Raw genomic sequence first — 17,199 nt, 5'->3', positions numbered from 1 at the left:
GTTTGTCTAAAGTTGTCTCTAGTTGCAGCTCGGTAGAGGCAAGATCGTGGTTGTGCTGATGGTGATGCGCTGTTAACTTACAGTGGTGCTGCCTTTCTTCTTTACCACTGCTTACCTAATGTGGATCCCACCTGCCTTCCTGCGGGCCTTGTCTGTAGCCCTCAGGCAATGTTTGGGTGACCCATGAAGAAATGGAAAATCTTGCTGCTCCAGCTAAAACGGTTAGTCATTCCACTTCCACTTCAAATGGTTTTGGTGCTCCAAGGAGAATAGGCCTCTTCCTGCTTTAACACAGGCGCCATATCTTCTGTCCCAAAGCATGCCATTAGAAGTTGCGGGGAGTAATGAAATTGAATTTAAAGAACAGAGTTACATAATCTTTCAGTAAAAGAGTTTACAAATGTTATTGCCATCATAAAAATTGCGTGACTCTAAAACCAATATTGGACTTCTAAGAGCATATTATAGTTTCAGTGCCACTGTCAAACCTCATTTAATGAAATGAAATTGTCATGGTTGCAGGTGCAACATTTCCCCTGTAATCTACTCCCTCTTCTTCTAAATGGTGTTTCGTATTTGCTGACATAGAAAGAAATAAGAAAAGGCTTGAGAATGGTGCATTAAACAACTTCATGTTTTCATTAATGCTGGGTCTTTCTTGTCCATACTTGGGTATTAATGAGCTTTGATTTCAGGTGCACGGAGAGTGTAATTTATTTACTGATTTTTGTCAAACCTCTCCCTTAACACTAAAGTAAGACTTCTTTTTCAATTTTGAATATATGTTATTTTAGGTTTTGGTTGTTAACATTATATAATAACTCCATAAACGTGCCTATGAAACATGATGCAATGTTACAGTGAGATCTCTGAAAAAAAATGGTCTTCAGTTTGGCAAACTTTATATTCAGTTCAATCCATAAATGGTGGGAGAGGTTCTGGAGCTAAATTTTGATGCAATAAGGAGTTATTTCTTCAAAGTTTATGCTTGTTATAATATTTAAAGTTTTCTCATCAGCAGTAAGGAAGCCAATTCTCATAAATAATTTTTTTTTAAACTGAGCTCATTTCCAGTTTTATTATTGTTGGTAAAGAAAAATGCAAATATAACAGCACTGAACTGACAAGAAGTAGAGTTGATCCTGTTTAACTGGCCAGCCAGAAAAATATAATTTTTCCATAAAAAATGTTATATAAAAAGCTACTTTACAATACATTCTCAAGAAGGTATGTTTTTATTATTAATGTTTCAAAATCAATCTAGAAACAAAAAACTACATCCCTAATGCCCAAATTTTTAGGTAAATGTTTGTCTTTTAATTGTGAAACTGTGAAAAGTGTTTAAATAGTGCTGTAAAATTACACCAAGATATAATGATTTTCTATCTTGAAAACTCAGCTATATTTTATGGTTTTGGTCGTATAATTTTCCAGGTAGTTTAGCCCAGGACATTGCCACTGGCCAGTTATTTTATTCGTGCACTTTATGTGTATATTTTCATTTTCATTAACATGCATATGAAAATCACATCTTTTTATAACTAATTTTATTGTCTTTTTACCTGCTTTACTAATTGCTTCCTGCTGATAATACAGAAAGAGTCTGAAGAAGGCAGTTGGGCTCAGGTATGATCTTTCACATGACTTTTTTAAACTGAAAGTTGATAATTATGTAATTGGGTGCATCAATATGCAGAGTTGAATATAATATTGTGACAGTATTTCAATGATTTGACTGTGATTTGCATATTTTAGCGTTCTTCTCAAAGAACATATTCTCTGGAGAGTTTCTTTAGGTAAAGCAAAAATAGGTACATATGTTGTGAATATTTTTCTCAAAAGAAATTGCTACATTTCAGAGACATGTTCTATCTCCCATCTAAAGCTGTGTTAAGAGTTTTAGAGAGTAAGCATTTTCCTCAGTTTTCAGAATAGGACAGTTAAATATGCCATGAATTTGAGAGCTAATTTTTCTAAAACCACATCAAATTTTTTTAGAACAATTGTATTAATCACACCCAAGTTATCAGTCTACAAATACTATCGTATAATTTATATTATACTGTAGTATAATTTATAATTTTTTATTAACTGACAATTAGCTACATTTTTAAATTTTTTCTCTCTAATATATGCACACTCACACGATCTTGCTATCCTTACTCATGACATTCCTTTTCGTTTCAAAATCTCACAAGAATGAGATGTAAGGGGAGTATATTTTCCCTCATAGATAATATATCCATCTGGCTTTAATTTTGTTATTCATTTGTTTATGACATTAAAAACAAAACCAAAGAGATGGGCTTGAAAATTATCCTGAGCATGATCCTGTTGAGGAAGTGTAAATATTGCAATTTATTAATTCTCTGTTTTGTTTGTAATATAAAATAATTAACAACAGTGAGATGAAAAAAATCTATTTTACATCTTAATAGCATAACTCATATAACAATAGCTCTCTTTCATATAGTCCCTTCCTCACCCTAGTGAAATTTGAGCTGAACAATGAAGCCTGGCTAGCCTGGTTCTAGGAGGAACCTGGTTTGCTCCTATCTCAATTAATTTCTTGAGCTTTACATATGATGGATTTAGGTTTAAACTGTTCACAGATGAATACATCTCATTTAAATGTAAGCCTGAGTGCCAAACAACTGAAATGAAATTTTAGTCTCTAAAGGACTTCAGGTGTGTATCTGTGAAGTGTCATTAGACTATTTATGAAATTCTTCTCCCCACGAACAGAAGCAAGCCTCAGTGGATTACCTGGAGCCATGTTTGTATTACCAGTTCACAGTTCAGGGTTTGCCTGGCATATTCTAGAAGGTCAATTGAAAGCAAGTAAGATTATGAAACACACATATTTTGATTGTGTGACAAGTCTGTTTGCATTTAAAACTCAAAATTGAAAAAAAGATTCTTAAAACTTGCATAAGAAAACAAGATACAACAGGCAAAACTATTATCCATAACAAATATCTCACAGTGGCTCCCTCTTCCAGTGTTAAAACAAAGCAAAACTAGAATTACTAATTCTTTTTAGACATAAATTTTTTTAAACTTTTTTTTTTTTCTTTGAGACATATTTTGTTTCCAGTCTGTGGTACAGTGTTGACCAAACTCAAGAATTTTTCCCCCTCTCCATTTTCTTCTCTCTGTAGACCCTGGCTTATGGTGATATGAACCATGAATGGATAGGTAACGAATGGCTCCCCAGCCTGGGTTTACCTCAGTACCGAAGTTATTTTATGGAGTGCCTGGTAGATGCAAGGATGTTAGACCACCTGACAAAGAAAGATCTGCGTGTGCACCTGAAAATGGTGGACAGTTTTCATCGGTACGTTGGCATAAAGACTACACCCATAAAAATGCTTATGTGTCTGGTCTAATGCTCAGTGCTGCGCAGAATAAAAACACTTTCTGTTGTTTTGGTGTGGAAAAACATACGGTAAAGAGAGGGCTGACTGTCAGAAATCTGAATTCAGAGAGATTCCTTTAGCAATAGCAACCACATTGTAATTATGTCTCTAAAAACCAAGATACTGTACTGATAAATACTGTAATGAGCAGGGAACCATTAATATATCAATAGACTCTTGACAATACAGAAACAGTAATAATTTAAGTGGTGTGAAGTATCAGAAACTGCTAGGCTAAGCTTCAAAGCCCTGAGATCTCATAATAATGAAAAGCTATTGTGTGTAGCACATAAAAGCTGTTAACAATACAAGCAATTTGACAGTTGTTGGGTTACCTAGGGATATAGCTAGGAAGCTAAATTGAAAATATGGAAATAAAGGCATTTAAGCTTTAGGGAGAATGAGGTTTATGTGACAAGAAGTGGATTTCTTTTTAATATACTGTCTGATTTGTCACTTTTTAAAAGCCTGATTTGACAAAACATTTCACGGCTCACAAGGGCTGACCTTTTCAGGTCTTTTACTTCTTTTAATGCTTTGTGTTTCTTATGCTAAAATAGTTATTCAAACATACTCATTTTGTTTTTTTCCATTTCATTCCTGAAGTCTGTGGAGTTTTTTTACCCTCTGTTCTCAAGATTTCGTACATGGGTACTATGAAACACCTCATGTGAAGTGCAGGAAATACATCCTACATATATTCCCATCTTCAAAATTATCTTTATTAACTCTGTAAATGTTTCTTTTTAAATAACAGAACAAGCTTGCAATATGGAATCATGTGTTTAAAGAGGTTGAATTATGATAGAAAAGAACTGGAAAAGCGAAGAGAAATGAGTCAGCATGAAATAAAAGGTGATAGTTGCTGGGAATGAATACTGGGAATGTTTCTTCTTTTGAAGCTTGACACTATTAACCCATTGTCATGCCATTTAAGCATTTAAGCATGTGCTTTAAGCAAAACCAACATAAGTCCATCTTTCTTCAGAAAAAATCCTATCTCCTTAAATTAGGCACAGTTAAGTACTTTGCTAAATTAGGGCTGCAATTCTGTCTGAATGGTGATTTCACACATACATTTTGCTAAACTGAATTTTGAATATGGATCTTATCTGAACCTCTTTCAGGCTCAGAAGCAGAAGGCCAAACAATGTGCAGGTCAGTGGGATGTGCTGGGGGCAACACTAAAAAATGGGAGCACTTAGGACCCTATCCCCTAGCTTTTGAAAACCTTTGATTTCTTACGTCAGAATGTGTCATAGAAAATGCTGCTTGGAGGGCTGACCACTGAGGCAGTTGATTGGTACATAAGAATAGTTCCTAACAAAACTGGCCTTACTAGAAGATTTAAAAGCTGATTCTGAAGATTTTTTTTTCTGTGTAAAGCTCTCTAGAGCAGTTGCAAGCTCACTGCATGGTTCTTTTTATATATAACAATTAGGCTGGCTGGGATTTTTTCAACTATTTGAAATGAATCCTTTGATTCCTTTGAGCTTTTCCAGCTCTAGTGACTACAGCAGTTAGCACTTCTCAAGGACAATGCTGATTAGAAGAGCTAAAAGAAAATTTGAAGGGCTACAGTGACAGTGTGCTTTTGCTCAAGGAACATCATGGCATGCACTAATGCAAAGACTTTGCCTTGGACATGCAGGCATCAGTGCCAGTCAGCCCAAGCAGGTCTAGCTGGAGACTGATATAGGGGAATTGGATATTAGTCTCAAATTCTAGTGTGGCTTCAGTGCTGGTTCCTTCTAGGACAAGGGTAATAATTCATAGCCTCCTTCACCTTGTCATGCATGGTCAGTTGTTCACGGTCCCAAGTGGGATTTGGTCTCTGCCTGCCACTGTGTTTCAGCTGATTCTGACCCCAAAAAGCGAGATGTTCTCAGCCAGGCGATGAAGAAATCCTGCTCCCAGAACAGCCACAGCAGCTGGACTTGTAAAGGTTCAGGAATAAGCCTCATCACTTAGTAAAGAAAACTCAGTACTGTGTCTCCCACATATAACTCTAAAGATCAGTATGAGTAACTTTTTTCTTCATCTTACCGTGAGGGCAGGATACTTTTTCAGAATAGCTAAATCCTCAAAAATTGTTTCCTAGCTCGTTTTGTTGCCTTAGCTTTATAGTTGGTATGGACCTTAACAACTCTACCAGCTTTCTGTACTAAAAATAGTTTGCCTCTAAAATAGTGAACTAATCTTTTACTTTATGGCATATTAGTATGCGATAGGTGCTGACACAACTCCCAAAATGTTTAATACAAAATTCACACATGAAGCCTTGAGGAGTGGATACTTCTCCGGTGCTTTTGCACTGTAAAATCTTGCCTACAAATTGAAAAGGTATATATAGGAAGTGGGAGGAACTGCATTATGGTGATCCCCTGTGGAAGCACATTTCTCCTTTGGAAACATTATTACTTGAAGATAATTAATCACAGAGAGTTTTTTAATAGGATATACTAAAGCTATGTGAATAGTGCTGGCATTCCTCTTGTATGAAATAAAGCAGTAAGACATCCACAGTGCATGCACAGCTACACACATGCACCTGTACAATTTGAAAGTTATCAAGGTATCAGGAGACTGACCTGGTGTTATGTCCTTACAGATGTGCTGGTGTGGAGCAATGATCGAGTCATACGCTGGATACAAGCCATTGGCCTCCGAGAATATGCAAATAATATTCTAGAAAGTGGTGTACATGGTTCCCTTATAGCACTGGATGAAAATTTTGACTACAGCAGTTTAGCTTTATTATTACAGATTCCAACACAAAACACACAGGTAAATTTGCTTATGCTGCTTCTGGTTAATCTGTACCCATTATTACCTTTTATTCATCTTCAACCATTTTAATTGTTTACTTTGGTATCTCTAGGCACGGCAGATCCTTGAGAGAGAATACAACAACCTTTTAGCACTAGGAACTGAAAGACGCCTTGAGGAAGTAATTAATTTTATTTTCAGTATTTATAAAATATCATAGTAAAACATTAAAATTAAATGGAATGCATGAAGACATGTTAATTTTCACAGTGTTAAAAAGAGTCAGTTACAGCTTAAAAAAAAATTAGGAATACCCATCAAGGTTTTTATAGTAACCTCAGCTTGGCTACATATTTTTGTCATCTTGGATGCCAAATTTGACACTGCACTCTTACCTTAAGATAAACATTTTCCAGAGAGGAAACATGCAGAATGGAGTGGAAGTTTTGCTGGCCAGAGCAGGTGGTGGGGGATGTGTGTGGGTGGGATGACTGTGCAGTCTATTCTTTAGGATACTTACACCTTTTTTTAAAATAAAGAAAAAAAGTAGATTTTAAGTTTGTTCTCCATTGCCTTTTTTCTTCAAAGTTCTTCAAAGTTAATTGATATTAATAGAGTGGGATTTGGGGCAGTTATCTGGGAAGAGGAATCTCAAATCCAACTACGGAAATTATTTATCTTAACATAAGAGTCCAGTGCAAAAACGTTTAAGTCTTGGACTTCCGCACATAAGGAGAAATAAAACTTTTAAGGATTTGCTGAAAATGTCAGATGCCTATGAATTCTGTGCATGCACATGAGTGTTTAATCCTTTTTTAGTACTTTATGTAAGCCTCCTAATGCAGTAATAAATCACTTTCTGTCACTGTGTAAGAAAGTTCTATATAGCTGATACTAAACCCCTTGACTGTATCGAGCCAAAGATTTAAGAAGAGGAAGAGTTTTCCACCCCAGCATTTAATATTTCTCAAGCTTTTACTTTTACAAGCATGTCTCAAACACATTACAGTGACTGGATGCAGTGCAACAGGGCAGGGTAGTTGTTATGGAATACATTTGGCAGTGGTAGAGATAGCACACAGCAGGATGGTTAATCAAAAAGCTTCATTTTCCTTTATCAAATACAACCCTGTGTTGACAGAGCGATGACAAGAACTTCAGGCGTGGCCCCTCCTGGCGACGGCAGTTCCCCCCGCGCGAGGTTCACGGGATCAGCATGATGCCAGGCGCTTCGGAAACGCTGCCAGCCGGATTCCGGCTCACCACCACATCCGGCCAGTCACGGAAGATGGCGAGTGACGGTACGAGCTCATTTCTGCACTTGCTCTTGGGAAGCACGAGGCTCATCCTAGCACGCCAAGTTGACTTTTAACGCATGTCTGTCTCGCACCACAACAGTTATGTTCATTTAACTAGGGTGAACCGAGTCTGGGAGAGTTGAATTAGGGAATGGAAAAGCACTGCCTTGGCGTATTATTATCTTTTCAGGTCTGTTTCAGACTGACAGTGTTTATTTAAAATACAAAAAAAAAATGGCAATCTCTCTATCCTACAGCTGTAAAGGAAACAATCTGAAAGACTGGAATTCATTTACTAACTTTCAACTGAGACTGAATATAATATCTAAGCAAATTTTTCATCCTGTTAGCCTCTCTAGCAGGTGGAGTGTTTTAGAGAACCCAATTAGAAAGGGCTATCACCTATATTTTCCTATCTTACTTTGAAATTAAATAGATTAGCCTTGACCATCAAATAACTGAAGTTGCTAACAGTCACCAACAGATGAGTAGTTAGCAAATGCTGAAATTCAGGCACTAATTAAGTTACTATACACCAGTCCTAATTTTCTCTGGAAATCTTTTTATTTCCAAAAGATGCACTAACTCAGAAATAAGTGGAAAATTAACAAGCAGATCATCATTAAAGAGCAAGTAAAATTTAAAAATCATTGTAAGACAGCAGGCTGAGAAAATAAATCCCATCACACCTATTTCTTCAGGTATATGGAAGATAAAGCCAAGTATACCCGCCTGAAGGTCTGAGAAATATTAGTACACAAACTACCCCATTTAAAATACTGCCATTTATTTAATCCTGACAGGACCAAGTCTACAAATAGACTTATCTCAAACTTGTAGAGTCTTGTAGAGATCACATCCTGTAACTTGATAATGAACTTGGTATGACAGTATTGCCACCTAAATTCCTTTAAAGCCATCTAAATTCCAGTAGAGTTTCTCACCCTTAAAAACAGTACTTTATGGTTGCAGTTACAGATGGATTGCATCACTGAATGCTATTGACTCCTAGCTTCCATGGCATTTCCATAGCCCACATTACTGTAATATATAAGAACCTTATAAACATTAATGGATTTCATCTTCTAGTCATGGTGTGATGTAGAAGATGATATTCCCATTTTACAGATGTGGAACTAAGGCAAAAAGGCAGATTTAGTGATTTACTTGAAGTCTTCCAGACAGTTTATTCTTGAGCTGGGTATACTGAACTCAGTAGACTTAAAGGGAAGTAATTTTGAAGATCTGTATCTTCATCCAGGATTTGGCTTCCTATCTCCCAGCCATAAGAATGCAGTAGTTTTTAAACAGCATGATAGGTAAGAGCATTAGGAATTTCAACAAAATAAAGACAAAATTGAGTTTTAAACTGTATTCCCTTTAGACAGATGCCAACAGTACATCAGCCATGAAGAAGTGCTAAGTTTTGAACTAGACCATGCCCAGATCACGTTAGAGAAAGCCACAGAGCATTTTAACAGCCACCCTTCCAGTGGTAAACAGAGTGATATATTTTACTGATGATTCTAAAGAGGCTCTAGTTTGTTTCCTTTTTTTTTTCCTTCCCAATTTGCAGTTGCTTCATCACGACTGCAGAGGTTAGACAGCTCAACAGTTCGCACATACTCATGCTGACAAGGCCTAGCAAAGAAGCCAGCACTGAATTGTTGTGAGTATTCTGTAGGGGCCATCATGAAAGCTCTTTATAACTGTGCACTACACCCCACACCATCCAAGCACCAACCAACATGGAGCACGTCACTAAGAACTCCCTAGGGTGGTCATTTGGTCATAACAACAGTCTTAAGCGCAGTCCACAGGACACTACCAACCATATTTTGGGGAGAAGGCACAAGGAATGAACTTACTTGATGAGAACTTGAAAGAGTTCTACCAGGAGCTGGAATGGGGGGGCAACACTACTAAAGCAGAAGAGCTATACTTCTTTTTTTTTTTTAATTTTTTAATTAAAGCTATAGCTCAGTTTAGAACTTTAGGTAGCTGCATAGACTTAACCATACAGAAAATCTTGAAAATTTATCTATTACAGAGATTTCTGCACTTCTTAAATCATTCAGAGTTGGCAAAGAAAGGATAATCTGAGCTGGACGCAACTTTGGATCAAATTTAGTAGTGGAATTCATGTTAAATTTTTCACCATATATCTTTTGAGTGTGGTTATGAGTATCACAGAGTCACTCTTCCACAGCTCCATGGAAATAAAGTTTTCTATTTTATCCCAGCTTTTGGAAAAAATACACACATGATGAGTAGTTACATCAATATGGCACCCTTTTATGCTAGTATTTTCTCAGTAAAACAATTTCCATTTACTTACTTGGGGAATTGCAAGGCAGCTGGGAAAAAATATTTGAATATCACCAAAACCTCATCAGGCATCCAAATATGCTTCAATAGCTGTTGGATATTGTAGGCAAGACATGCAAGGATCTGCAAGCAAGTTGCTGTTTTTTTGTTTTGATTCCCAAGACTGGGACACACTTGGGGCCGTTGAGATTTTACTAACTCTGTGTAGGTTCAAAATATACTTAGCAATAGCAAACGTTAACAGTGGGAAAAGTGGATTGCTCAGGATCTGCCTAATGACATGAGCCTTACTTCACAGATCTTCGACAGATAGAAAGAGCATTAAATCTTCCTCTTAGTAAAAATGGGAACTTTTTGGACCACCCCTGAAAAAATAAACTTTGGTGGGGGAGTGGGGGTGGTTATTTGTTGGTTTTGGTTTGGTTTGGCTTTTCTGAAAAAGCAAAGTTTAGCAGCTGAATCTACAAAGATGATGATGAAGCACATAAACTAGAGAAATCTTTTTATGTGTATGCATGTATAGATTCAAGCATGGTATTGTATCAGCAAGTCAGTGACAGGACTTTCACAGGGTTCAGTGGTGACAGAAATGGTAGGCAGAGATATGAACCTTTTCTCCTATGAGCTTCAGAATCACAATGTTGGAAGCAATAAAGCATGACCAAGAAGTTTAAACACCAAGCTATCTCTCAGGCCAACAGTAATGGACCAGGCTTGAATGTGAGGCTTGAAGAGTGCAACAGAAGCAGAAATAGAAATATCATATGCTAACAAAAATTAATTTAAGTTTATCCAAACCATTCATTCCCACTATATTAAAAATTATCTAAGACATAGCAAAGCACAAACAAAAGTAAAGTAGCAGACTTTTCTGGCACTATATCTGTATGGAAGGTGAGTATTTTGAGCAAAAAGGTGTGTATATAAAGTTATACAAGCCATACAAGGTAACTTCAATTTCTATTGGAGTATTAGTAGTGTTTCAAGTATCAGTGGTACGTATCACATCAGTACTTGCTGCTTGTCCACCATTCTGCTAATTACATCCTGATCTTAAATGCTTGAGTGGTCTATAAGGATATCAAATTTGCACCTACATTGTAAAGTCTAATACAAGAGGTTAACTGACAATAATATACTATTTCTCTTCCTACCTACCATATACTCCTTTTAGAGAAGGAACATAATAGTGTGAACTAGAACTTTAGTATATGCACTTACTATAAGGGCAGCTTCAGAATGCCATGCAGGTAATAAACCAAAAAGCAAGTTCAAGTAATTTTGGATTCCAGTACATTATATTGAAAATCAAAACAACACCCCCCCCTCCCCCCCAAAAACAACCATGCAGAGAAAATATTTCCTTCACTATTACATCAAACTTGAAAACTTAAACAAATTGCCTGCAGCTCAAGAATGAATGCATAAACAGAAACTGCCCATGGAAGGAGATATCAGATTGAAGGGCAACAGAGGAGTTTTCAGAATTTTGTCAGCACAGTTCCTGACTAACAGCTTTTTCATGGAAGGAGCTGATTGATACTTGGACAATAGGGAAGATTATTCATTACAACATACCTCCTGAAATTTTCCAGATCCATCTTTGACTGAGACCCAGGCTTTTGTAACACCTTGCCTAGTATCACATCAGCAGCCGTGATACTCTGGTGAAGTATCTGCATGTGCAGAAGCAGGAACTAAGCAGCAGAGGGGAGGGAGAGCTGGATGAGCTACCACACAATAGCGAGATAAGAGAGTTTTCCATATAGTAAAGAGAACATGTCTAGAAAGAGCAGGCCTAAAAGAAAGCAGCAATCAGACTGCACATGGAAAAAATGCAGATGGCCTGTGATTACAGCAGGCTGCAGATTCTTGCATTCTGCTACTCTTGAGAGTAAGAGACATTCTCTTACAGAGACTGTGAAAGGCTTGTCAAAACAGTTTATGCCAACATCAGTTTGGTACAGCTTTCCAGTGTCTTTATAGTGTATCTTCACAGCAGCTGTGTCTTGTTCATATGCTTTCAAATATGCATTTCAGGTGGCTTTTTTTGAATATTTGTTGGAACCACAATGAGCTGCCAGAAACCATGTGCAGACATTCTCAGAACAGTTATATGAGCTCACTCTGCACAGGCCTGTTTTAGTGCACTTGGTATCAGAAATTTAAGAACATTTAAGGCTGCTGGAGCTGGCCATTTAATGTTGCAAAGAAATGTGCTACAGAGCACATGGGACCCATCAAGCTTTCTGCTGTGGTGGCTAGATGTGGTGGCGTAGCTGAGCAGCACAGGCAGTGGATTTGGCACTAGCATTATCCAAGCTTTTGCAACACTTTTAACTTCTAAAATACTTGTCATTGCCAAGTCAGAAGGGTCATTCAGGACAGATTTCTTGCCACAGGCTGAAGCAACAGAACATATTAGTTAAACTTTTACTCTAATGAAATACTAAAGGAGATTAGGCAAAATCAGTTACATACTTTACCAATGAAGGGTTTGAAAGTGGATTTGTAAAGGCAAATGGAGAAGCAGTGTTCCTAAAAGATGTGAATGATAGCTGGAAGCAGCTAGTCCATAGCAAAGAAACCATCAGGGTGAAAAAGGTAAATGCTGTCAAGCTGCAGTGAACTAGGAAGAAGAGCCACGAAGTACATCAGCAATGCCGGTACACTGAAAATGTGTTTCGCATGGTGCCAAACAGGCAAAGGTCTCCAGATGCAGGAAACTAACCCAAGTGCTGCACCAAAACAGCAGGAAAACAACTGTAAAATAAACATAAGCAGCAGTCTGTGTTGACTGAGGACAATTAGTAAAAGATTAAAATGAATTATTAGTAATTTTATGTTGCAGATCTAAAATTAAACAAATGCATGCCTCCCATGAATACTCAAAGCCCATGTTTTAGTAACTTAGTTACTAAACTACTTACTTAGTGCTATATTTTCTGTTGTTATTGCACTTAAGACTGAAGTAGAATCATAAAATCTTGCTAATAAAATTTTTTTTTTCCTTAGATGTCATCTCTTTCTTCTACTTTACCTGAACTGCACTACCACTGCTTAGGAAAAGAGAATGAAAACTCTCTGCAAGAACAGGTTAATAGGGAAGAGAACACATAATGTTTATCATACAAACAGATATGATGTTCCTTTCATGTATTGGTTAGTTTAAAACATGAATAAAAAATACCTAAATTACTAAAAAAAAAAAGAAAAAACAATCTCCCCCTTTTCTCTCAGCATCTCTGTCATCAAAAATCTGACAGTAGTGCACATCCAAAGCTTTTATCAAATGAAGCCACTCATCTTTACATTGTTACATCTGTTTTATTGTAAAATACTAGACATTTACGTATTTACTGTGTATGTATTTCTTTTAAAATGTGTAAGTCTTATGTAAATGGATATAAATATGATTTTTTAAAAATGAAATCTATGGTACATGGGGTCTCAGTGCAAACATTTGACAATACAGTGTCAATAATACTGTTTGTATCTTTCCATTCCACCATTTTTACAGTTTTTGGATTGTAACAGTCAAATTAATATGTTTAGCAGAGTTAGAAGCTTCAACATGTTCCTACTGAGAAAAATCTGTCAATATTTAAAGCTGAACACCTGCCTCTGATGATGTATAATAGAATGACATAACCTGGAACTGAAGCCAAAATGGACCTTTAGAGACAAAATGGAAATGTTAGATACCTACAGAGAAGCACCATGATGGCTCATCTCTTAAAAACAAATACATAAACCCAGAAGAACTGTTTATTAAAAAATAAAAAGCAATTTAATAAAACATGATTTGTACAAAAAAAAAAAACCAAAAAAACTTTCTTCTATGTTACCAGTGGACCAAGAAGAATCTTGCTTTACCAAGAGCCACCTTTTCGTTCCAGGATCTTCAAACACCAGCCAGCATTGGAAAAGTAAATATAATATTTGCATAGAATCAGATTCTTCTTTCCAGATATATTCAGCAAAGAAAGAAAAAAGAAGCCAACCCCCACCATTTCTTCATTCTAACAGGGCATTAGACAGGCTCCTGTCTAATGTTATGCTTTTAGCCAAGACGGCCTTGCTGAGACTTCACAAAAGTCAGTTTTATCAGAGGAAATAACTGAAAGACAGAGTGATTAATATATAGTGTATAAAAGTTTAGAAGAGCAACTATTACCTGCTGTGGCTTTATTTGGTGGTGTTATTGTTGTTTATTCTTTGTTTAAATGGGAAGTTTCAAAGTAAGACCTACTTAATAGTCATTTACCTATTTGCTATTTTTCGGCTGCTTGATCTTAGCTCAAGACCTGTCTTTTAGTTATTTCTTTTAGCAGTTTGATCTGCAATGTTTGCACGTACATAAACATTTGTTTTGTCTATTTTTATTTGGCAAATTTCGGTCAATCAGATGGTGAAAGATTTTTCTCCCCCCAATGTCAATAAAAAAGAGAATTCAGTGCTATTTGTGTTCATTAGTCTATTAAGTTTGGTATGTAGCATTAAATTTGGAAACCAGATGCTTCTCACAGGTAAGGATAAGAACATTTTGGCACTAACAGGGATGAGTTACGATGGAGTTACTGGTGAGAATCTGCCACGAGAGGGAGCACAGATCTTGCAAAGTGCTGGCAGGGGTATAGCACACAAGTGCAGAAAGTCAGGGCTCTTGTACGCACAGTTCCTTGGACTTGACCAACATTCTTCTCCTCCCTCAGCCTCCTTTTGGATTATTTTAGGGCAGAATATCACAAAGTAAAGCAATGCAAACACTGTCACTGCCACTGTCAGTGGCAGCAATATCATGTGAATACGCACTCCCTCAAACACCAGCTCTGGTTTTACAGAATTCCTTTTGTAGCTGACACTAAAACTTAGGGGGCAAAGGGAAATGAAGTGTGTTGGGGAAAAGAACGAGCCAGATTTTATGACCAGTGTGGAAGTCGTCCTGCCCCAGGAGTACAGCACCCACAAATTATATATTTCACAGTGGAAGAAAAGATACTAGAAGAATTCAAAATAGTATTATTGTGACTTCAGTTTTGATTTAAGGATAACATACCAAGCCTCCTAATTCATCCCTGTCTCCCTCACACAAGCTGAAGCTCTACAGCTAGAAACAGCAGTTATATGAAATGTTGCCTACTTGGCTCCAACCCTTTCAGTACACTGAGGATAACTACTACATGTTCCTCTTCCAGCCACAATTCAGCAACTCAATGACCATTCAAATCTACTCACTTGCTGCTTCTCTCTGAAAACAAAATTAAGAAAATCACTGCTGTCCTACCACTTGTTAAATGGGCTTGTTCTTCTTGATGGTATACCCAGGTTGCTGGGCAGCAGCAGAGCCATGTACAAGGGTAACTACTCCTCCTTTTCTTGAGCTTGGCTAAGACAAAGCATTCTGCAATTGCAGTTCCTCAGCAAAAGGCTCTTTTGGAAAGCAAAAGTAATGGCCATTAAACAATTATTTCCCCATACTGTATTGCTGCAGTAAGGTGTATTCCTTTGTCTAGGTTTTCTAAATGTTGATGCATGAGACATTTGACATTTCTGGAATTCTCCACATTGGCAGTACAGTGAGCACACTTGAACGCTATGTCCTCTTTTAAAATACAAGTCTGGATCTGAAATCACTTCTACCAAAATAGAGAGAAAGGAAAAAATAAAGACAACAACAAGATTTTTTGTTAAAACAGTACATTAAAAAAACCCAACAGCTCCAGCTTCCTCAGAAAACAGAAATTATTACAAACATTTTAGTCATGGAGACACCTTAAGAATGTTACCTATTGAAGCTCTTCATTAACAGTTCAGAGGAAAGATAATTGCTTCTTAATAATATTAATGTAAGTACACAGCCCTTCAGAAAGGTAAGTGCATGCCTGAATATCTATTACTAATGCTGTTGGGGATTTTGTGGGGTTTTTTCACCTCCTTAAAAGAAGAGACCCAAACTAGAAAGCAGTTTACTTTTCCTTACAAATAGAGAAACTGGTGTAGGAGCATGAGTTATCATTGGGAAAATTATGCAAGATCTAGGAAATTAATTCTCTTCACCTACATGCAATGCAGGATCTCTTGTAGAGAGTTTCTGCTCTAATTAGTTCCCCTCCTCTGCTCTTGCAATTACATGATGGCTGCAGCTGAGGTAATGATAACAAATATATAGAACAATGTAAAAAGTAATGGCCACACACCTTGTGAATGTGCCACAGTTTCTCTGGGATAAGACTCTTATAGTGTCTCACTGATTTAAAAAAAAACCACTGACAATTCCAAAGAATTCCCACTTGCTCTGTAACTGTTCAGCACAGGTTGCTAAGTTGTAGCACTGTGAAAAGCAAAAGGTCTCTGCAAGTCAGTCCAATATTTAGCATGGGCCTCCTGTTAAAGCCTTTGTACTTGAATAATTAATCCAGAAGAAAATAATATCTTAAATTAACTGCCAGTTCTATAAGAAGTATTTCACAAAAATTTAAGGACATCTCTGAAGAGCAAAATTACTCCCACTTTTAAATCTCCAACCTGTATATTTAGCATATCTACCATAAAGCATCATTATCCTTTACTCAATTATTTTTCATGTTTTATTCCCTGTTCACATTGTGATTTTCAACTGAAGAAAATAGCTGAGAGGGAGGGGGGTGCCTTATGCAATAATTTGGTAGGAATCAAGGACAGTGCAGTCTCAAACTGGGCTGTTTTAGCATGACTGTATGACTTGGTTCAACATGACTGGCCCAGCTGTCTGCAGTCCCTAGTGAAAAACACGTGGACGTTTTATTCAGTTCTTATGTAACTGGTACAGCTCACCAACACCACAAAAGTGTCACAAGCACAAAGCACCACCAGGGTATGGCTCATGTTAAGTGGAACCTATTACCTATTAGCTCCTACATCAATCTCTTGGTCTATTTCATCACTTTACAGGGATATCATCCTTACCTCTATCCACCACTACGTAACAGCATTTCTGGAACCTTTTGGGGACCTCTCTTATACAACAACATCATCTGAACTTGTCTATTACTTACTGTTTCTTTCTCTGGTAAGCACTGCTGAGTTTGAGCAACTTTTCTGCTTTTATACTTTTCTGAGATCATTTACTTTTAAAAAGACTTTTACATTTATTGTTCAATTAAAACCCTGTAGTTTGAGAAGTAATGTATATAAAAAGTGCATCCTCCATCCCCTGGGTTGTTGAGAACCCTGAACATATCTGAAATGGCCTACAAAGTCCAGAATGGGCTGCTTAGTATCCAGATTTGCTAAATTTCTGGGTTATATGTATCTCAGCCTAAAATATTTAATTATGGCAGCAAAAGCACATTCTGGTTGTCCTTATCATAAGGGATACAAATCACAAAAAAATTACCAGAAAA

At 36.9% G+C, this 17,199-nt stretch overlaps 1 protein-coding gene across 13 annotated transcripts in view; it reads left to right on the top strand.

Annotated features, from left to right (window-relative positions):
- Positions 1 to 14,276, top strand: part of PPFIA2 (PTPRF interacting protein alpha 2) — a 286,609-nt gene extending 272,333 nt beyond the window's left edge. For all 13 annotated transcript variants that reach the window (XM_038154171.1, XM_038154170.1, XM_038154168.1 and 10 more), the window contains 9 exons: positions 159 to 221; positions 1,597 to 1,626; positions 3,162 to 3,337; positions 4,177 to 4,274; positions 6,031 to 6,206; positions 6,301 to 6,369; positions 7,330 to 7,489; positions 9,063 to 9,155; positions 12,830 to 14,276. In XM_038154171.1, coding sequence (XP_038010099.1) covers positions 159 to 221; positions 1,597 to 1,626; positions 3,162 to 3,337; positions 4,177 to 4,274; positions 6,031 to 6,206; positions 6,301 to 6,369; positions 7,330 to 7,489; positions 9,063 to 9,121 — 831 coding nt within the window. In that variant the 3' untranslated portion in view covers positions 9,122 to 9,155; positions 12,830 to 14,276. The remainder of the gene's footprint in view (positions 1 to 158; positions 222 to 1,596; positions 1,627 to 3,161; positions 3,338 to 4,176; positions 4,275 to 6,030; positions 6,207 to 6,300; positions 6,370 to 7,329; positions 7,490 to 9,062; positions 9,156 to 12,829) is intronic.
- The last annotated feature ends 2,923 nt before the right edge of the window (positions 14,277 to 17,199 follow it).

The sequence above is a fragment of the Motacilla alba genome, chromosome 1A, assembly GCF_015832195.1.
Source record: "Motacilla alba alba isolate MOTALB_02 chromosome 1A, Motacilla_alba_V1.0_pri, whole genome shotgun sequence".
Taxonomy (NCBI): Eukaryota; Metazoa; Chordata; class Aves; order Passeriformes; family Motacillidae; genus Motacilla; species Motacilla alba.
The sequence above is the reverse complement of the archived record's forward strand: the minus strand, read 5'-3'. Positions and strand labels throughout refer to the sequence as shown.